This window comes from Juglans regia, chromosome 7 (assembly GCF_001411555.2).
Source record: "Juglans regia cultivar Chandler chromosome 7, Walnut 2.0, whole genome shotgun sequence".
Classification (NCBI taxonomy): domain Eukaryota; kingdom Viridiplantae; phylum Streptophyta; class Magnoliopsida; order Fagales; family Juglandaceae; genus Juglans; species Juglans regia.
In genome coordinates, this window is record NC_049907.1 from 34440348 (window position 1) to 34463402 (window position 23055).

The 23055-nt window shown below is 37.2% G+C and overlaps 3 protein-coding genes and 1 non-coding gene across 4 annotated transcripts; 1 reads left to right on the forward strand and 3 right to left on the reverse strand.

Moving 5' to 3' along the window:
• Positions 1–3349: 3349 nt before the first annotated feature.
• Positions 3350–3420, forward strand: TRNAG-CCC. Its single transcript has one exon. It is a non-coding gene; the product is annotated as a tRNA-Gly (tRNA).
• Positions 3421–7844: 4424 nt separating this feature from the next.
• Positions 7845–8949, reverse strand: LOC108995067 (60S ribosome subunit biogenesis protein NIP7 homolog). Its single transcript, XM_018970568.2, has one exon. It carries the CDS (start codon positions 8822–8824, stop codon positions 8261–8263), a length of 564 nt encoding a protein of 187 aa, XP_018826113.1. The 5' UTR covers positions 8825–8949; the 3' UTR covers positions 7845–8260.
• A 362-nt stretch (positions 8950–9311) lies between these two features.
• Positions 9312–10573, reverse strand: LOC108995017 (glutathione S-transferase F13-like). Its single transcript, XM_018970474.2, has 3 exons — positions 10265–10573; positions 10058–10106; positions 9312–9931 (listed from the first exon to the last, which is right to left on the reverse strand). The coding sequence occupies exons 1-3, from the start codon at positions 10412–10414 to the stop codon at positions 9483–9485; spliced, it is 648 nt and encodes a 215-aa protein (XP_018826019.1). The 5' UTR covers positions 10415–10573; the 3' UTR covers positions 9312–9482.
• Positions 10574–21962: 11389 nt separating this feature from the next.
• Positions 21963–22859, reverse strand: LOC108995020 (protein SRC2-like). The gene has a single exon (XM_018970478.2). It carries the CDS (start codon positions 22761–22763, stop codon positions 21984–21986), a length of 780 nt encoding a protein of 259 aa, XP_018826023.2. The 5' UTR covers positions 22764–22859; the 3' UTR covers positions 21963–21983.
• Positions 22860–23055: the final 196 nt, after the last annotated feature.

A 23055-nucleotide genomic window follows, 5' to 3' on the forward strand; every position in this document is an offset into this window, starting at 1 on the left:
TTCAACCCGTTTGAAAATCATACTTATCTTTCAGTTCTCCAACTCTAGCCACCCAAAGTCCCAAGTCATATACAGATTTTAGAAACTAGAAAGGGTCGCTGATTGCGAAGGGTTTTTCTAAAGTCATTCTACAACCATCATTCTAGTGCATCGATTGCCCACTAGGGGTATTAAACGAAGTATTTGCTCTGGTTGGAATAAACAGAGCCACTGCAGAGTGAAGGAGCGACGGAACCTGGCGTTGGGAACAGAGCAGAGAGACGCGGCGCGCGATGGTGCTACGTAGAAGTCATCAGTGTAAGACGTAACTTGCGGCTATGTTTTCGTGGGATAAGGTGGTGGCCAGCGTCAGCAATCATAGAGGAAGAGTGGGCAATAGAGAGAGAGGAAAAACAATATGTGGTTGTTTTCGTTTTGCAAGTATTTTTTGGATCTTTCTTGAATTTGAAGATGATGGTAGATCTGAGATTCAGATCAGGGAGAGATTTCGTATGGAAGAGAGATTTTGTATATCGACTTGTAGAAGTATTTTTTTTTTTTTTCTTTTCAAGTCGTACGGGTTCGACCCAACTTTATTTTTCGGGTTGGATCAAGTTAGTTTGGCTCTTTAACTGGTCGGGTCGGGTCGGGTCGGGTCGGGTCGGGTCGGGTCGGGTCGGGCACAAACTCGATTATATAATATCGGATTGCAGCCCCAATATTTACTATATATATATATATATATATATATGCATCTGCATGCGTGGGCATGCATGCATATATAATCGGCCTGTCGGTATTCGTATAATTAATGAATGGAGAGTTGATCTTTTGCGTGCAGTATGGATCAGAGGCCAACAACAATGTTAGCTAGGCTTTCGTAGCTGAGGTTTTTGGCCTAACTATTACCTTTTCTGACTTATTTATCTATGTTTTAGTTTAAACGGCATGTGGTTTTTGCCCCAACTTATACGTACGTAGCTGGCCTACCCTTCCTCGATGGTCGCCACACGGTACGGCCTCCTGCATGCAAATTAACTTCACCCGACCAAACCCGGCATTGCCAATTATATTCTCATGACAATGATATTTTATATATATATATATCATTGTCCCGCGCGCTTAATTGCCAGCTACTACTTATAATACGTACTATATATATAATTTCACTCTAATTCTAGCTAGCTATTTCGTTAATAAAGGATCGACAACGTCGTTAAAATTCCCTCTTGGTTTCTTAATTAATTTTCATTAATCTCTACGTACAGTACCTGCATGCAATTTCCTAACAAATGTTGTAGAAATCTCGATCAGTCCGGTAGTGTTGAAGCAGGTGCTTATAATAAATTCATGCACGAAGCAGCTGCAACTAGATCGAGCTGCATGCATTGCATGGAATTAACTATATATCTAATTAATTAAAGATCAAGCTGCATATATATTTATATATATATATGCGCGCATGGGTCATTTTCAAGAACAAATTGAAGAAATAAGCTACTAGATCTGTAATTAAAGTAACTATTATAACTTGCGTAGATATGCATGCATGCATGGTGATCGTACCTGAGTACCTATAATCACCTAGCTAATTCTCTCCGGCCTTTCAAACTAGAAAAATTCATGTCAGAGATCATTATAACTTGCCGATATTGTTAGTTGGATCCGTTATAATCATGGAACAAGTGGCCGTTAATTAAAATACCTCGAGATCGATCATGACGTAAATAGTGAGGTGGCGCCAGCATGCAAATGTACGTTTTCCACGTCAGAATTGATAATTCTAAAAGTATTCAAATTCTACTACCACGCAGTACTTGATCTCCACATCAACTATATATATATATAAAATAGCGCCTTTTGTTTATGTTACTAGTATAATCAATTTCCTGACTAATTTATATAAGTTATTCATTCAGGGAGAACTTGATCAATTAATATATATATATATATATATATATATATATATATATAGCTCCAATCCGACCATGTAGTACGTACGTACCAGCTTTCTTGACAAGCTAGCAGCCAGATATATGCGCGCAGTTTAATCCTATAGTACCATATCACAGGGAGCATCGACACGACGAATGGAAAGCTAGCTCTCACGTACAATCGTCACAAACAAGCAGCCATGCCATATACCGCGTGTTATTGACGTCGCTCAGAAATTAATATAAAAGTTTTATTCAAGCTCTATGTCCCACGTATCTATATTTTGATGGGTTTAGAATAGCTCAATACTTATCACTTAATTGATGAGTCATAAGGGATAATTAAATTAACCAATGAGATAAAATTAACTCTATATTTAATCACAATAAGATACAAAGTCTATAAATTTCTTGATGACCAGAAGTTTATAAATAGTACTAAGGGCTTAAAGATTCTCACCTACAATATCATTGTGTCTCTAGCTATCGGGAGACATTCGGAAGTAAAGTTGTTAGAATGATCATTTTCTCATAGTCAGATCAGATTCTTTATCAAACTGTAACGGAAGAAGATACATTTTCTACCTGTTATTATTTTATTATCGTGGATTATAGAAAATCGAAGATCTAATTATTAATATTCATATTAAGATATTTAACAATTAATACCAAAATCCGAGTCCTGGCCGCTATATTTTAGTAGTGAGATCATATACGTACGTACTTCGCATCATCTTTTCTAAATGATATTATATATATATATGCCTTTCCATATATATGCATATATATATATATATATATATATATATATATATATAGAACCTCTTCTTTTCCATAAACTACCGGTCTTCCTGGCCGCCGGGGGGCCCCATCGATCTGTTTATTTGAACATATTCTACATTATATACATATAATAGTAATAGAATAATATATATGATCAGAATCATTGGGATTATCAAAGTTATAGTGCTTGATCTTAATGGTGTTTATGCAGAGATTATGATTGCGAACTTAATTGTCTGCCATATATATATATGCACGGTGAATCAGAGAACGTATTTGATCATATTAAATGGATAGCAAAGCTTATGCTTAACTTTGATTCTTACAGAAAAAAGGAGCATGCATGCATGTAACAAGGCTAGGCCAGCTATTAATTACGACGTCGTTGATTATTATGATCAGAAAAAGAGCGAGTACTAAACATTTGGAATGTAGGATCGATTCCCTCGATCGTGAAAAGGCCGGGGCCGGGAATTTAGTCGTCGTATCTCGTAATAATTTGTTGAAAACGACATGACCGACCATTAATATTATTGCATGCATACATTCATAAGGAACCGCAAGTTTTGGATCAAGTAGCTGTCTAGCAACTCTATACAATTAAAATTACTCAGTCATGACGTATTGTTTATTAGAGAAGTTGAACTCACAAAGCGCATCTAGTGTAGTGGTATCATAGTACCCTCCCACGGTACTGACCGGGGTTCGATTCCCCGGATGCGCATTTCCTTCTAGTTTTTATTTGTCCACTGCAGTGTGCATATAGGCAGGTCAGCAATAAAGAGAAAAATCTAAGCCAGCAACCATTTCATGTTGCTTGTGCCACGCCAATTCATATTTTTTGAACTTCAAAGTTCCTCCTCGAACAAGGGTGTTTATTCTTTTGCACAGTATAATTTGATATGGTATTTGAATGGATTTGTCAAGAGTATGTTAATAGCAATGGTTCAATAAATCCTCGGACGTCAAAAGTTCGAAATGTTGGGAAATTTTTATGCCAGAAGGTGATATGATAGAGGTCCATGGACCATCTCCATATCTGCAAATGCAATACAGACCACTGCGTAGTCTGATTGAATTTGCTTCAGCTTTTAGAGGCAGCCCTGGTTAGTGTTTGATGACTTTAATACTATTGGCCAAACTGGATGGACTCTCATGATGAGTGCATCATTGAAGCTGATCTTGATGACTTCAAATTTTGGTTCACTTCGTCTAATAGGAAAGGAGGGCCCCATTTCGAGAAAACTCCATAGGGTTATTGTGAATTTTTACCCTTTAAAAAAAAATTATACTACATACAATCACTTTTACATACTTCTTACACACTACTGATATGATTGATCAAAATATTTATTTTATATTTAAAAAAATTGGTGCAATCAATCACATTAATAGAATACGCAAATGAGTATTTTGACGGGCATGTTGTGCTCCAGTACAACTGCACCAATACAATTCCTGAGCAATTACTAGAACACGTAATGGCCATTTTATTGAAAGCAGAAGTTCATGTAATCTATCCTACTTAAGTCATAGAATTATTGTTAACAAAAAGGATAGAAACTACGCAACCGGGAGAGGGGGAAGTTCGAACCCATTCGGCCAGTGGCCCACAGGCGAAGCTATAATTGCCTTGCTAAAAGGAAATCAGTCACAATCTATTAAGAGAACATGCACAGATCTGACTCTTCATTTCAAGTTCTATATCCCCCCAAGCCGAGCGAAACGGGATATAAAGCCCTTCCCTATCATGGCAGTTAAGTCTTAACAGTCGGCTTATAAATTCTCTGTAAAGCATGTCAAGAAGACCGATCAACGATCTGTATGTCAACATCATTTATAAGAATCATTTGTCAACCAGTCTGATATACATGAGTCCGATACATGATTCATAAAACTAGATAGAAGGCACCTATGTGTACAATACAATCTTATGGCGAAAAAGAAAAAGAATCAGGGAAAAGAAAAAAAGATGAGACAAGCAAATATAACAGCCGTCTAAAATACAAAGCCTTGTATGGCAATCCTCTACCGTACACACCTCTTGAATTCAAAGTGATGAAGCACAAACTCCTATTAGGAACAGGATTCGACATTCTACATCAACAATCAATTATGCTGCATGCCGAACAACAAATATTTTTATCTCAAACATGAACACCAAAATTCCATTAGAAGCAGAAATAAATTCTGCAATCTTACCATATATTGCAGAACAAGACCCTAGGTAGAGATATGATCCCCACTCTTGTACAGTACCGCCACTATTGTGAGTTTGAAAAGTGCAGACTTCCACATATAGGGTATGAAAGTTCCCATATTATCTCATTGCATACAGTCAGTAGTACTGTGGGTTTTATGTCAAGTTCCACTTCTGTTACCTTCCATAGCACTATCCACTACAATAGATTGCATTCCAAGTTGAGGGTTGAGCAACCAAATGGGATGCCAAATGTCAGGAGTCACAAACATTTTACACTCTTTCATTTGTATTATTGTTGTGTTTGCAATAATAGGAAGTGGAAGCCTCCGTGCCAAATGATGTGAAAAAGGAGGACTAAACAAGGTGCACACAGAAACTGAAGTAAACAAAAGAAAATCACTGCAAAAGCTTTTAAAATTAAGAGATAAGAACACACAAATTAGAACACGTCTTTTTACTTGGAAAAAAATAAGAACACACAAATTAGCAATGAACACATCCCATGTTTCCCGTGTACAAAAGATAAAATCAAGCGAGTATAGCCCGATTAGAATCGTACACTAATGAATCAATGAGATTGAATCAAACACCGGCAGTAAATGAATACATGAGCAACAGAAACAGGAGAAATAATGAATCATGAAAATAAGTGTTATGGAGATCACATGAGACCAAGCTTGAAAAGGATGCAAAACTCTGACATCCAAGATCTCATTGTTAGATCTCTACTGCTCTATTTAAAAAATGTTAGATCTCTACCACTTTGTTTTTTTGATAAGTTGTTAGATCTCTACCACTTTATTTGAATTTTTTTAAGTAGGATTCTATAGAGCCGTGCACCCAAGGCAAAGATTAGACTAGGTCATGCTGGGGTCCTAATGGATGCTTAAACCTGAACTAGCAAAATAAGATTTCCAACCCCCACAAGGGCGTCCAGAATCAAGTTAGAATATTTATATATGAGAAGTGCTACAACTAAAAAAAGATTTCTTAAAGGTAAACTCACCAACTAACGTGGTTTTATGTAATACATTAGATCTACTTCACAATAAAAGTAATTTTATAATCTGACATACCACATCAAATCATATCAATTTGTAGGTTTACTTTTGTGAGTTTCCTTTGTGGCTAAAACATTTCTTTTTATACATTGATATATGCAAAAAGTTGCTAAGATGAAACACAAAAACTGAACATAGCTCACATAAGTTGGGATGTGGAGTCCAGATGTAGCTCAGATAATTATTAGAGCACAAAACTGGGCAACGATGGACACCTTAAGGAGATACTTATCAGGTAAATGAGAAGCCCATCTATCAGATTTCTCTCTCCATATTTTGTTTTCCAGGCATGTAACAGTCTCTACCATAATGGAAACGATAGAAACTTGACTATGTCTGGATGACTGATACAGTAGTAATTACCAATGCAAATACTGCACGCGACAAAGAGAAACATACGTGCTTAGGTAGGGACATCTATATGTATTTGCAGTAGATGCATTGGGAAGCCCTTCGTGTTTTTATCCTTACTGTCACAATCAGGGCTCAAAGACACCACCTTCGATTAGTATGGAATGATTCATGTCTAAATGGCTTAGTATGGATGCACATATTGTCATTGATTCACAAAAGACATATCTTATTATCAATCACTGTTTAAGTAGTCTAGGTACATTAATTGGGATGTGTAGAGTCCAGATGTAGCTCGAATAATAATTAGAGAATATAACCGGGCAACGATGGACACCTTCGAGAGATATTAATCACGAAAATGGGAAGCCCATCCATCTGATTTTTCTCTCCATGTTTTCTTTTCCAGACATGTAACAGTCCCTACCATATGGCCACAATAGAAACTTGACTATGTCTGGATGTTCGATCAAGTAAAAGACACTAATATAAATAAAGTAGATACCTTAAAGTGTGATACATCAGTCGGTGTGGCTGAAGATGATAAAATTTATCATAAAGAAAAATAAACTACAATAAAATTGAGAAAAAGACTCATTTTTTGGGGTAAGTAGTCTAGGTACATTAATTGGGATGTGTAGAGTCCAGATGTAGCTCGAATAATAATTAGAGAATATAACCGGGCAACGATGGACACCTTCAGGAGATATCAATCACGAAAATGGGAAGCCCATCCATCTGATTTTTCTCTCCATATTTTCTTTTCCAGACATGTAACAGTCCCTACCATAATGGCCACAATAGAAACTTGACTATGTCTGGATGTTCAATCAGGTAAAAGACACTAATATAAATAAAGTAGATACCTTACAGTGTGATACATCAGTCGGTGTGGCTGAAGATGATAAAATTTATTATAAAGAAAAATAAACTAAAATAAAATTGAGAAAAAGACTCATTTTTTGGGGTAAGTAGTCTAGGTACATTAACTGGGATGTGTAGAGTCCAGATGTAGCTCGAATAATAATTAGAGAATATAACCGGGCAACGATGGACACCTTCAGGAGATATTAATCACGAAAATGGGAAGCCCATCCATCGGATTTTTCTCTCCATATTTTCTTTTCCAGACATGTAACAGTCCCTACCATAATGGCCACAATAGAAACTTGACTATGTCTGGATGTTCGATCAGGTAAAAGACACTAATATAAATAATGCACATGGGAGAGATATACGAATTCCCCAAGAGACTTGGCCAAAGATAAGCCTTTTTCAGTTCCTGAATTTGGAAGCCATTAATGCTGTTTCATAGTTCCCTCTCATTTTGGGCTCAAAGACATCCCATCACCTTGAAATAGAATCGAAGAGTCCATTCTAGATGGCTTAGTACGTACTTATACAGCATAGATGATCTAGTAGCAATATGCATCAATTATGTATTAATATTACAACAACTCAATCTTAAGCCTAGCCAAACAAAGAAAACCTAATCCATAAATCACAGTTTGAAACAAAACTTACATTACCGGGTTAACATAGAATGCATAAAGAAAAGAAGATGCATATATAAGTTGAAATTTCGTCACATTTACACCATTAAGAAGCACAAACAGAGACATTCAGCCTCCCGAAATCAACTATAAACTACTAGCATATTCAAAAGCCTAAGCGAACTTTTAAGTAAGTTTTGATCGACTTATAAAAAAAAGTTAGTCTTGATCAAAACCTGCCACAAGTGTGATTCAGCCACATTTATAACGCAAGCAACACACCATATGCCAGGGCGTACAACATGATAATCAAAACTCCACATAACTCGACCTCGTATTAACCAAAATCAGTTAAGATCCACTTACATGAGCCCTTAGATATCACAACATACCACCGATCCATTCGCCAAAACCTCCCAAAAACCCCAAATCAGCTGCAAGTCCTCCCCCAAAAACTCAAAGCTCATCCTCCATCCTCAAATACTCCCCAATATCCGCCTGGTGCAGCACCACAATCCCATTTGGGTCCAGCTTTCTACAATCTTGGGTACTCTTGGCGGCAATCCCAAAACCCAGAGGCACATCCGACATGGAGAACACCACGACGCCGTCACCGGTCGCAATATTCTCGGTAATCCTCCCCAACCCACCTTTCAAAACGTGGTTCCCGTACAGGAACGACATCTCAGAGGTGGGTTTGAGCCAGACTTTGTGCTTGGCATTTGGAGCGAGGATACTCAAAGACTGAACGGTGAGGTGGAAGCTGCCGCCATGGGTGAATTTGCCGATGCAAGTGCCGAGGGAAACGAGTTGAGTGCGAGCGACGTTAGTGGCGCGCTTGACGAGGGAGTCGCTGACATAGTAGACCTTGTTCTTGTGGAGGCGGAAGCAGTAGCGGCCGGGGTTGGATTCGGGGCCCTCGTGAGAGGGATTCTCGACGATGCTCTTGAGGTTGTTGCCGGTAAACTTGAAGAGCTTCTCGAAGACTGAGGTCGTCTCCTTCTCGTCCAGAGGTCTCATCTCGATCTGGAAACAATGAGGTTTTGAAGGAGCTTGTTTCTCCCCGCTGCTTCAACTAGTGCCTAGCGGCTTCCCTTCCTCCTTCTAGGGTTTTGCTTTTATCTCTATTTATATATCTTCGGATGGGTTCTAGTTTTCTGGACGCCGTGTGTTCAGAAGAAAACAAAGAAAGAAAGCTTGCTGATCTATTTGAGAGGCCCGGCCCACGAAAAAGAGCCCAATTATTTTCTTTAAGTAAATAACCTTTTTAAAATAAATCTTGTATTTAAATTAAAAAATTCTTTAACCATAAAATAAACTGATCGTAATTTAATATATTTTATTAAATTTTAAAGTTAATTTTATTATAAAATAAATTTAATAAATTATATAAAATCATATTGAGATAATTTTTATATAATCTCTTTATAGTGATAGTCGTTTTCATTTAACTTTCTCAAAAAATGTAAAAGAGAGAGAGAATATATGAAACTTATTACATATCAAGTTTTAAGTTCTAACCGCATTGCTTGCAATAGAAAAGTACTGCATAAAACTTGGTAGTTTGGAGGAAATGCAAATAAGAATTAGGAGACCGAGACACAAGACTGCATTCAAGTTGCTCTAACATGCTTATCAACGAAAAAACAAGGTTCGGTTCGACACATTCCTAGACCTTCTACAACTTCATGTTTGTGGAAACTTGTATGGTGGCAGGCCTCGAGGAAATGTCATTCCACCAAGCAATCACATGGGCACGAGAAGTTATGGCATTGGCTTTGGGAGTTGTCATGAAGTAAACAAGTGTAGGGATGTGGTGAAGGTCAACCAAGCTATAGCTTTCTCCTGCTAGGTATTTAGATTTCGACAACCTCTCCTCATACACGTCCAGCACTTTTCCTAGCTTCCCCATTTCAGTCTCGATCTTTTGCTCCTCACTAGCCATCCCATACATGGGATTGACTAATATTTGGATGAGGATTTCTGAAATTGGACCATTAAATCGATGTGCTTCCACTTCCATCCATGTGTCCACAAGCGCCGCCTCCGATAGGCTATTTGATCGGAGAAGATCGGTCCCGGCATCCTTGTGCTTGTGTGCTAAGTACCGGTTGATTGCCCTCGATTCTAGTATTATGAGCACAACATTAGTTATAAGACCTATAGAATACTCAATCAAGGTTTGCTGCATGCATGCCAATAATAGTACAACATTACATAACAAGAATCATGATGAAATGGCTGCAATCTTACCAAAAAGACTGACTTCACCATCTTCTAAAGCAGGTATTTGGCCAAATGGCTGCAAGTCATGATGATCAAATTAGAGGGTAATTTTTGAAAATTATATATATAATTGATGTAAAGAACCCATATATGCATGCAATTAAAGACAAAAAGAAAAAGAGGGCCGGGGAAATTAATTAGGATATGGAGCTCGATCGTGATCATCGTACGTACATTTAGGGAAAGATAAGGTGGTTGTTTGTGAGCCCCGGCAGCCAAGTCAACCGGAAGGAGCTCGTAAGCAAGACCTTTCTCGTGGAGACAAAGCAAAACTCGAGCTGTGCAAGCGGACATTGGAATCCCATGAACCCTATAAATCGCCATTCCTGGCTAGCTGTTAATATTCTTGCAAATATTCTCAAATTCCAATTTCTGAAGAAGTTGAGGTTCTTGCTGAAATATATAAAGAGGGAGTGAACGTGATGAGGACGAGGTACTACTAATCTCGAGCTAGCTAGCTTATTTTTTTACTATATTTAGTTTATTGTGAAAGTTTCTCTATTTTGGACATTAATATAGATGAAGTGATGATGAACAAGAAATAATGATATGATCTATTATTCGATGTTGCCGCCTGCCGGCAACATTTTTGTTGTTTTGCTGGCAAACATTTTTGTTGTCACTCGCAAGTTGCAATTAGAGAAAATATAATTGGGATAAAGTAACTTCAATCAATCATTGTACTTAATTCTTTTTAAAATAATAAGTAGTACTACTCTGCTTGCAATGATCTAAATATGCCGAATATTTCCCATATCAAATTAATAATTGTACAGAGAGTTTAAGCTATTGAAATCAGGTCCGATCTATTTAAGCATAGTTTGTTTTTATAAGTGATATAAGATGAGGCGAGATGAATTGAGATTAAAATTAAAAAAATAGATAAAATATTATTAAAATATATTTTTTAATATTATTTTTATTTTAGAATTTAAAAAAATTAAATTATTTATTTTATTTTGTATTAGAAATTAAAAAATTTGTAATGATTAGATGAGATGAGATGTTTTCTGAAAACAAACGAGGCCTTAATTAATTTGGTTTATATTTGGACCAAACTTCTTCTTAATTTAGGCCAAAAAATTAATAGAATATTAGCATCTCGTTTGGATTATGAGATAAGATGAGATGATCTATAAATAGTACTGAAATTATTTGTGAATAGTAATGAAATATTTGAGTTAATATGTTTTATGAAATTTTGAAAAATAAGAGAGAAAAAGTTAAATAAAAATATTATAAAGTTAAAATATAATTAGAATATAATTTTTGTTTTAGAATTTGAAAAAATTGAATTATTTTTAGTATTTTGTTTGAAATTTTGGATAAGTTCTAATAATTAGGTAATAATTACATGAAAAGTTAAAATTTTGAAATTGAAATATTTGTATTTGTGGTATTTAGATGTTGAGATGAGATGAAGTAAGATACAAATATTTCTCTATCCAAACCAGACTTATAAAAAGGTTAAAAATTTAAAATTGAAAAGTGTTTGGCGAGACTTCAATATTAAAGGAGATTTCAATATAAATGACCGACGACTATCTCTGTCCCCTCTCATGGCTAGCCTGTGGGTGCCCGTGCCTATGGGTGATACCCGCCCCCTACGGGGTGGGGCCATCCCTCCCCCGCCCCCCACCCCAACATATGCGGGGGTGGAGAATTTTTCCCCGGACCCCGCCCCCCGTCCGTTGGCCGGGGTGCAGGGGTGGACCCCCACCCGTCCACACCCCCGCATCCTCTACTGGGCCTTCGGTACAGTACATTTTTCTAGGCCCTAAATGGCCCATAACTCGTTTTTGGGCCACTTTGAGCCCATTATTTAAATTAAAAAATATATAAATTTTAAAACAGAAAACAAATAATATATATATATATAATCATAGATTGAACTATTAAGTAGATATTAAGTTTAAACTATTAACTAATTAAGTAATAATTATCACTAAGGCAGTAAGACACTGTGCTAAAATAAATAGTTTATAATTATACAAATTAAGAGAACTAATAAACTATTACACTATTACAAACTCCTCTAAAAAAAATAAATATTACAAAATACAAATTGTACAATTAACTATTGTAACAACATTTCAATTTGATTTTGGGGTGGAGTCGTAGCGGTGAATTCACTGAGTTGTGTCGATTGCTGTGAGCCTGATAATTAAGATCATAAAAGTTAATAAGTTATAAAACCTGAAATATTAATAAGTTAAAAATAAAACAAATTAGAATTAAAAAGAAATTTTAAATGCAAAAAATAATTAGGGGAGAAATTATGCAAACCATGGCAATGGTGGGTCCAATACAAAGTCATACTGCATCGGAGGTAGCCGTAGATATCGTCTCATGTATCACTATAAGTATTAAATTTGAAATCAAATTAATGAATACCAATTAAATGAAAATAAATAAATTAAAATAAGAAATTAGAAAATGAAATTAAAATAAATACTAGATCCAGACTGATCATCACCCTCTTCCTCGACGTCGGCCTTCTTATACTCAAGAACATTCGGAATATGAATTGGAGTTCCCTTGATCCAATTCTGGGTGCAAATCAAAGCATCCACAGTGGTAGGAGCTAATGAACCCCGAAATGAATATAATACACACCCTCCTGTACTAAAGGCCAACTCTGAGGCTACTGTGCTAACAGGGATGGCCAAAAGTGTACGGGCTATCTCTCCAAGGATGGGATACTTCACGACATTCACCTTCCACCAACTTAATATATCGAAATCTCATAAAAATGGTAGAATCTCTACTGCTAAGTATCTGTCTATTTCTGATTGAGCCTCTACAGAACTCTGGAGGAAGGGGGTCTGCTCATACCTCTCACCCCACTCCAATCTACGCCTTTTCCCAACCTCGACTTCAGGAAATTGTGAGCCTGAGACTGAGAGGGTAGGTGTAACTGCCGCAATATTACCACCCCGCATGGTGGAAAACTCATCAAATAATCTAGTAAAGGTTTTCCAATCCTTTGCTACAATAAGCTCCGCCCATACTTGCCCATTCGCAAGGCCCAATCCAAATATCATGCCATCCAACTTATACCTCGGGTCAAAGACGACAGCTACATATAACAAAATATTAGCCCTAGTTAAATCTCCCCAATACTTGTTGTACTTTGTCCTCATAATCAATGACATCTCCCGCAGCCTAATGTGACCACCCGCAACCATGTCATCTAATTCTTCTTTTACCCTACATATTTGCTGACATACAACATTGGATGTAGGGTACAAAGTTCCATATAGTCTCGTGGTGATATCGTAAAAAAGTCTCAAAAACTCTACAAAAATAGTTACAATTTCCCAATCATCATCTACGGGTTTCCCCAATCCCCCGTGATCATCAAAATATTTAACATATTGAATGTCTTCGTCACCCAATAATGCAAATGCCAGCCTATATTCTTGGGCCACCTCCAACATCAGAAATGTTGAGTTCTATCGTGTAGGCATATCAGTACAAAAGCCCTTCTTAGATGTTAGACCCGCAGATCTCGCAGCAACTTTGAATTTCTCCAACCTCGAATGAGAAGATCTCACTTATCTCACAACAGTCCTAACCCGAGCAATCGAGTCAAGAAGATCCCTCAAACCATCAGTGACAATCAGATTCAGAATATGTGCCTCACATCTCACATGCAGACACTCACCACCCATGAGTGTCTTATTTGCCTCTCTAAGATAGGTTTTCAGATGTCACAATGCAACATCGTTAGACGAAGCATTATCGACTATGACTGTAACAACTCGGATCAAACCTCACTCCTTTATTGTGGCCTCCAAGGCCTTTCCAATTGTCTCACCCTTATAATCGATGATTTTAGAAAATTTATAATTTTCTTTTGCAATGTCAAATGACAATCAATAGAATGCACAGTCAAAGACATATAATTAAAATTTTGGATCGATGTTCAAGTGTCAGTGGTAAGACAAATAAATTAATCTGCCAATTGACCCCTCAACTTCTCCTTTTCAATGTAAAATTTTTTTTTTACATCTTTTGCCACACCGTGTGGCGAGAGAGAATATTAAATCTTGGTTCCAAGTAGCGAGAATACGCTTGGAACCATTTCCCGTCAACAATTTGAAAATGTAGCTTGTCCATTATGACCATAAGAGCTAGGTGTCTTCTACACTCATCGGGGCTATACTTAGTATACCCTTGCAAAGTTGCACCCCACTAGTCTGATCCGCCATTTTTTGAAGTCCAATTTCTAGCCTAAATTGACTTTTCTCTTGTAATGATATTAATATTGAACTTTTTTTGCATTGCTCTTCTAAGTGCACCTTTAATTGTGAGGTGCCATGTTTCCTATAGTGACATCCATAAATTTTTCCACAATAGTTACACTTGGCTAGGGGGTTACTTGAGTCATCATCCTCTAGTTTGGTGAAATGACTCCAAACTATTGAAGCATGTTTCTTGCTGGACTTGGAGGCGGGGCAAGGTGCCCTATGGCTAAGGGTAGGGGTATGAGTAGGAGGGGTAGGTGTAGGTGTAAGGGTATGGGTATGGGTGCCCTCGGCCTGAAAAGGAGAGCTCGCACTAGAATCTGCTGGCATATCCATAAGTTCAAGCAAACAAGAAATCTGAAATTATAGAAAACATAACAACTATATGATGAACATAAAAAAAATAGAATAAAAAAAAGTATCACTTGACATTTATATATATATTGAGTACTTTGGTTATAAATGTAATAAAGTATATTAATAATATAGTTTCTTAGACTTGAAAGACTATATAAGCATAACAACTATATAATGAACATAAAAAAAAGTTGGATTAAACATTTACAAATATTCACGTGGAAGATATGTATATGTGTGTGTATATATATATAAACATTTACAAACATTCAGATTGGAAGATATTTATACAAACATTTACAAACATTAATTTATGGAGCTGTTTCTTAGAGCTGAATATTTCACTTTAGGCTTTAGCTCGCTCGATCTCTCTCTCTGTGAATACTTCAACTACAATGCTAAACCTTATTTTAATTGTTGTTTTAATAAAATATTCGATTACTTATCAAATCTCTTTAATACTAAAAAATCTTTTTTTTTTAATACACGTACATAATACACACTTACATTTATTCTATAAATATCAGCTTATATATACGTATATTATATATATATATATATATATATATATATAATATATAGTTACCCTCGAATCACTACACCAAAACATACCAATATCAAAATATTTCATTCTAATCTTAAATTGAAATAATCATCAAAACGAGATTTAAATCATTGATTAAGAGCATAAAAAATTTATCATGTCAACATTTATTTAAACACTATTATGACTATTCATTTAATTCATTGTACCATTTAAATTATCGAAATATTAACCTTTATGGGTTGTCGGCTGCACAAAGAAGCCTTATTAAATGCTCTCTCTCTCTGATCACAACAAAATCCCCAAGTTTTCATGATACCATTCATGTCGTCTTATCAAAATGGTAATTTAAAGCCATCCCAATGGATGCACATGATGATCAGAGTCCAAGTATTTCTTCATATCCAATGAGAAAAATGTTTGTAATGTGCATGAGTGGTACGTAACGACTAAGGGCCAAAAAAAGAAAAAATATGCTAGAATTTCTTACCTTCATTTATATATATATATATATATATATATACACACACACACACACACACACACACATACACACACATTTATATAAAAATATATATATATATATATATATTTAGAGTTTCGAAATACCCTAAATTAATTTAGGGGTTTCAATCTTTGCAACTCCTAAATTACTTTAGAGTTTCGGATTGGAGCCCAAAATTAATTTAGGGGTTCCAATCCGAATTAACTAGAGTCTTAGACACAAATAATATGGCACTCTTTAAAGTATAAATCAAACAAAAAAAAATAATTACAGAAAATAAAAACAATTCACATGCACGGACTCATTCAAAGTTCAAACCACATGCACAATCTAAGCTCCACAGCACACAATTCAAAAAATCTCATCCTCCATTTCCGATAAACCTCATCCTTCCTTCAATCTCCATTAAAAATATAAATCACAAAAAAAATAAAATGGGATAAAGTTTCTTACCTTCGGATCTTCGGTGACGGAGATGCAGAGAAAGGGACCGGATGCGAGTCGTGCGACGATGACGTTGAAGGGGACGGCGATGCAGAGAGACGGACTGGGTGGCTGGGTGCCGCTCTGGGAACTCAGAGAGAGGGAGAGATAAGAGTTGCAGCAGGGGTGGGAGGAAGTGAGCACTGAGCGAGGGAGGGAATCGAGGGGGGTAAGATTTTGTTATTAAACCAGGCATGAAACGGCGTTGTTTCATGCATTTTTTTAAAATATAAATATATAAAATATATATAATATATATGCGGGGCGGGGGTTACCCCCATCCCGCCCCCGCCCCCGCATCGGGCGGAAGGGGTGATCCGCCCCGCCACACGGGGCCTGGGCGAAAGTGGATCGAGGCAGCGAGGGCGGGGCCCTGCTGCCCACCCCTACCCGTGCCGCCGATTGTGAGCGTGAAACGAGAATGGCAAGGAACTGTAGGCAAGCTTGGTTCTTACCCGCTGCCCACAGTTCTTACTCGCCGTTCTCTGCCTCTATGCAAGCCCATCGGCAGAATAAATGACTGCTGACTGTTTTTGTCACTTCTCATGGTGGGCTCGTGGGTGCCCATGTTGCCTATTGTGAGCGTGAAACCAGAACGATGAGGAACCGTGGGCAAGCTTGGTTCTTTCCTGCCTTTCTCCTACTCTGTGCAAACCCACTAGTGGAATAAATGACAGCCAGTAGTCTGTCACCTCTCATGGTGAGCTTGCGGGTGTCCATCTATTGGATATAAAGTAGGGGTGCTCCCCCGCCCCCTACGGGGCGGGGGGCCCATTTTGTAATCCGCCCACTGCCCCCGCAATGCGGGGGTGGGGGATCCCGTCCCGGATAACGAGGTGCGGGTGGAGGGGTTCCTCCATCCGCCCCCCGCACCCTATTGGGCCAAAGGCCCAGTAGTGGTTTCCATTTTATTTTATTTTTTTGAAAAAAAAAAGAGTTTAAAAAAAAAAGTTACATAAATAAAAATAATAGATACATACACAATTTTATATAATTAAGACTAATGAAACTACTATAGACTACAAGTCTACTACCTAATAAACTAATAAATAATAATAATAACTAAGTTATTATAAAAATAAAATAGAAAGTCTAAACAATTACAAAATTACAAAGAAAAAAGTATCTAAGGGACATTGTATCAACATTACAAAATTACAAATCAAATACATAATACATATATCTGATTCAAAATTCAATATTCTAAGAAATTAATAATCTAAAAAAAGAGGCGAGTTGTTTGGGTCTTTGACTGTGACATTTGGGGCGGCTGGATGGGTAGTCTTTGACTCTTTTGAGGCTCGAACACATATTCATATTGCAGTGGAGGTAGACATAAGCTGAGTCGTCTTATGTGTTGCTACTACAATCAATACTAAAATTAATACTGATGAAATTGAAATGAATATAAATAAATCAAAATAATAAAATAAAAACAATAATTACCAGATAGTCCAGATTCAGACTGATCACCACCCTTTTCGTCGGTGTCTTTAAAATCTAAAACATTCGGAACATAAATATCATTTCCCATCGTCAAACTCTGTGTGCATATCAATGCTTCTACAGTTGTAGGAGACAATAAATTACGGAAATGATCTAATATGCGCCCTCCGGTACTAAAGACAGACTCCGAGGCAACAGTGCTGATAGGAATGACCAATATATAACGGACAATCTCAGAAAGGATGAGATATTTCTTTGATGCTGCCTTCCACCATCCTAATATGTCAAAATCATCATCATCTTGAATGAGATCCGTTGACAAATAATTATCTAACTCTAAAACCACCTCTATAGATTGATGGACTAGTGTGGGATTATGTGCGAGGGTCTTAGTCCATGCCAATCTACGCTTCTTTGTTGCATCGATGTTTGGAGGAGGTGTTGGGGTAATTGTAGGTGTAGTAGATTCAGTACAAACCTTAATTGTATTAAACTCATCATAAAATCTATAAAAGGTATCTCGGGCCATCTCACCAATAAGATCAGTCCATATCTAATCATATGCAAGTCTCAAACCATATAACATGCCTGAAATTTTTAAACAGGGATCAAGAATAGTAGCCACATATAACAAAATATTTAGTTTAATCAAATCTCCTCAATACTTGTCATATTTGACCCTCATGGTCAATGTCATCTCTATCATCCTTAGATTGGAACCCATACACATGTCGTCTAATTCTTCTTTCATCCTACATATTTGTTGACAAAATTTGTGGGATGTAGAGTGCAAAGAAGCAGATAACTTCAACGTGACATCGTAAAAAAGTTCGAGAAAATCAACAAATGTAGCAACTACCTTCCAATCATCATCATTAGGCAATCCTAAACCCCCATGCTCATCAAAGTATTTGACATATTGAATGTCTTCATCACCCAATAATTGAAAGACTTTTTTTTTATTCTTGGGCTGCCTCCAACATCAAGAAGGTTGAGTTCCATTTGGTAGGAACATCAGTGCAAAGACCATTCTTTGATGTTATGCCCACTGTCTTTGAAACAATCTTGAATTTCTCCAATCTAGAAGAAGAAAACCTCACAAATTTCACTGCCAGTCTAACTCGTGCAACTGAGTTATCAACAACTTTTAACCCCCTCAGTCACAATTAGATTCAAGATATGTACAGAACATCTAACATGCAAATATTCACTACCCAAGAATGTCTTATTTGCCTCTCTAAGATAAGTCTTCAGATATACCAGGCGACATCATTAGACGATGCATTGTCAACTGAAACTGTCAAAACTTGTGTCAACTCCCACTCCTTTATTGAGGTCTCTAAAGTCTTCCCAATTGTTTCACCCTTGTGATCAGTTATTTGACAAAACTTAATAATCTTTTTATGAAGAATCCAATCAGAATAAATGAAATGGAAAATCAAAGACATATAATTATAATTTTGGATAGAAGTCCAAGTATCAGTAGTGAGGCAAACTACCAAACCCGCCAATTGGCCCCTCAAAACATCTTTATATTTCCAATATATCTTTTTAATATATTTTGCCACAATGTGGCGAGAAGGAAGCGTAAATCTAGATTCCAATTCTTGAATAAATTCTTGGAACCCTCTCTCATCCACAAATTGAAAAGGTAGCTCGTCTATGATAACCATACGAGCTAACTTCCTTCTACACTCATCAACATTATATTTTGTAAACCCCTTCAACGTTGGACCCCCATTACTCCCATCCGTCATTTTGTTCAGTCCAATTTCTAGTCATGATTGACTATTCTCCAGTAAGGATCTTAATATTAGACTCTTCTCGCATTGTTCCTCTAAATGGACCTTTAATTGGGATGTACCTTGTTTCCTATAGTGACATCTATATATTTTTTCACAATAATTACATTTAGCTTGGGGGTTATTGGGGTCACCACCCTCTAGTTTGGTAAAATGAGACCAACTACGGAAACAGTTTTCTTATTTTGTGTGGGCTTGGGGGCAGGGCAAGGTGTATTCTCACTCCCAAGGATTGGAGTAAGGTTAGGTTCTGGGGCAGGGGTACTGGTAGGGGTAGGACAACTATCAGTGAAATCCCTCTGAGGAGACATTCATGATTCCACAATACAATAAAAAATTATAAAATTAATCAACACACGACATAAGAAAATCATAATAATACACCACACAAGGCAAAGTGGAACATAAAGTGTATGGTATGGTATTATGGGATGATGAGTAGCGTCAATGTTATTAAATACCGTGTGTCATAGGTTGGGAACCCAGGAACACGTGGTCTGCTTAATATGTTATAAGTCTCAAAGTTATAAGTTATATTTTTCACTGCCTTCCAAACATGCACTTAATCACAATATAAGTTATCTATTTTTTTTTTTTTAAAAGAGGGGTTTCAATTGAAACCCCCTAACTCAATTTAGGGTTTCAGATTGAACCCCTAAATCAATTTAGGGGTTTAATCCAAAAACCTAAAATTTTAGGAGTTTCAATTGAAAATTAAGGGGTTTCAATTGAAACCCCTAACTCAATTTAGAGTTTCAGATTGAACCCCTAAATCAATTTAGGGTTCAAATCTACAAAAAAAAAAAAACAAACAATCAAACACAAGAATCAAACATATGCACAAATTTCTCCACAGTACACAAATTTATAATTATTTTCATCCTCCATCTCCGATTCAAGCCAACATTCCTCCAATCTCCAATCCAAAACTAAAAAAAAAAAAAGAATGGGTTTCCGATTTCTTACCTTTGAGTGGCAGCAAATTCGAAGTGAAAATTAACTTTAAGTTCGCACAAGTGATTGGAAAGTGGAAACCCAGTGGGCGATGGTGCTGCTCGTGCAGTCGTGGACTCGTCCGAGACAGAGAGAGAGAGAATAGTTCGAATGAGAGAGACTACGAGATTGAGAATTGAGACTGAGAGAGCGCGAGAGACTTAGAGAGAGTGAGATAGGAGAGTTTGAGAAGGTCTGGGAAGTGGGAAGGGAAACAGACGCGGGGAGGGGGGGGAACCTTAACTAAAAGTGAAACGGCGCCGTTTCACTTTTAGTTGAGGCTTACCAAGTCTAAAATGAAACGACACTGTTTTGTCCATGACAAAACGGCGCCGTTTCACTTTACTTATGGGTTATATATATATATATATATAATTTTAATTATATATATATTAAGCGGGGCGGGGGAAAAGCGGAGCGGGGTTTCACCCCCTCCGTCCCCCACACCCCGCTTGAGTGGTCGAAACTCCCGCCTCGCATGGGCGGGGGCGGGGGTGCGGCAAACGAGGCGGGTCAGCGGGGTGCGGGGCCCCATTGCCCAACCTTAATATAAACTCAACAACTAATAACCAAACCTAGAGATAATGCACGTAAAAGGAAAGAATCTTATAAGACAAGAATAACTTAACCACTCTAAGGAAGTAAAGAGATCTCTATAAAAGAAAAAATCTCCTTAGATTTAGAGGACTTCATTACGCATACTATGTGTCGCATAGAGCCCCAAAAAATCTTCTCTCTGGAGCAAGATAGCATCTTCTTCAACTTCCAGGAATTTTAAATTTTTCTATTACATTGAGAGATAGGTAACGAGTAACTATAAAATCAAACAATTTATAAAGATGTAGACTTTTATATCGAATTATATAAATCTATATATTATATAAATCTATATATTTCTCGTTTTATTTATATTTTATGTATTTATTTATTGTTTATTTCCATGGATGAATGCTCAAGCACGTGAAGGAATACACCGATTGAATTTCTCAACGTATGTATTCTTAAATGCTTTCTTCACTTAACTAAAGAATGCACTGGTTCAAACACGTCCATAACATTTCCTTTATAATTTTGTCATTTATAGTCATATTATATAACATTTTAAATAACTATCATTAATTAAGTGGTTAACACGTAAAATTATTTAAAATATACTCATTAAATAATGTAATTGAAGATCACAAAATTTAAGATGAAAAATAACATTATTTAAAAGAGATATTATTAACAAAATGGTTTATTTGCATATTAAACATCGCGAGTTTGTTGCATCAAATAATATAAAAAGTAGTTGCAATTTAATTTCTTTATGATTATAATAAATTCTATGAAATGTTATGCATTTATAAAGTGACACTTACAAGTAATAAAACTTTTTTTTCATCACACAACTAACTAACAAGAGAAGTAAAAACTTTCAAAAATAAAATAAGAGAAGTAAAAGGAAAAAGAAAAAAACATAAAAACCCACCAAAATCTCCAAATCCTGCGTCACAATTAGCTCCATCAGACACTAAAATCTCCAATCAACAGCCCTCCAAGCATTCCTCCCAGCAATCCGGCTCCCAACCCCATCCCAAACTTGTTTTTCTTCGATCGGCACCGGTTGTTGCACCGGTGGGTACCCATAACCCGGTGGAGGTGGATACCCATATCCCGGTGGAGGTGGCGGGTACCCATAACCATATGGCTGGTATGGAGGTGCTGGGGGAGCATATAAATATCCTTCCGGAGGAGGAGGAGGAGGAGGAGGAGCACTCTCAGGATATAGCACATCATATGGTGGTGCACTAGGCTCTGCCACCGATGCAGCAGGATATGCAGCAACGGGCTCAGGGGCCATAGCCTTCGGCTTTAGGGGCTCACCGGCAGCCACTTTCCCGCTAAACTTGTACGAAAAGTTTAGTACACCTTTGGGCTTTCCCGATGGTCTGGTCACCTGATAACTCACAAACTGTATGTTGGACTTACTGTCCCCTGTAGAGTTGAGAAGCTCTATGATGGGCACGTAAACTTCACCGATGTCTTTGTCGCCCCCTAGGCTACGACCACGGCGGAGTTTGAACTCGAGAGTCAGGAGGTTTCTTGAGGCTGCAGAATCGTCGATGATGAATTTCATCGGGAAGTTCCACGAGGGGCTGGTGTCACCATCTCGGTCAACGTTGGTTTTGATTTTTTGCTTGCTTCCGGAGAGCGAGACAACGACGTATACATCCATCTTGGAGAAGAGGTACTTGACATCTTTGATGTCCCTGGCAGAGATAACATTGAGTTCTAAGGTACTGTACTCCATGTTTAGACTAGCTTTGAGCACAAGATCAGAGGTGCAAACACGGAGAGACCGCCCGGGGTTTGTCAACTGAAGCAACCTCAAGGCTCTCGGCTTTTCAACGCTCATAACCCATGACTCACGAAACGAGACTTTTTCGTTGCAGTAACCATGAGTTGGATGGTTTGAGGTGGGTATATAATATTTCGATCATATAATTAAGTTATTAACCATGGTTGTTGACTTGTACAGTTCTTTTCAACGCTCATAACCCATGACTCACGAAACGAGACTTTTTCATTGCAGTAACCATGAC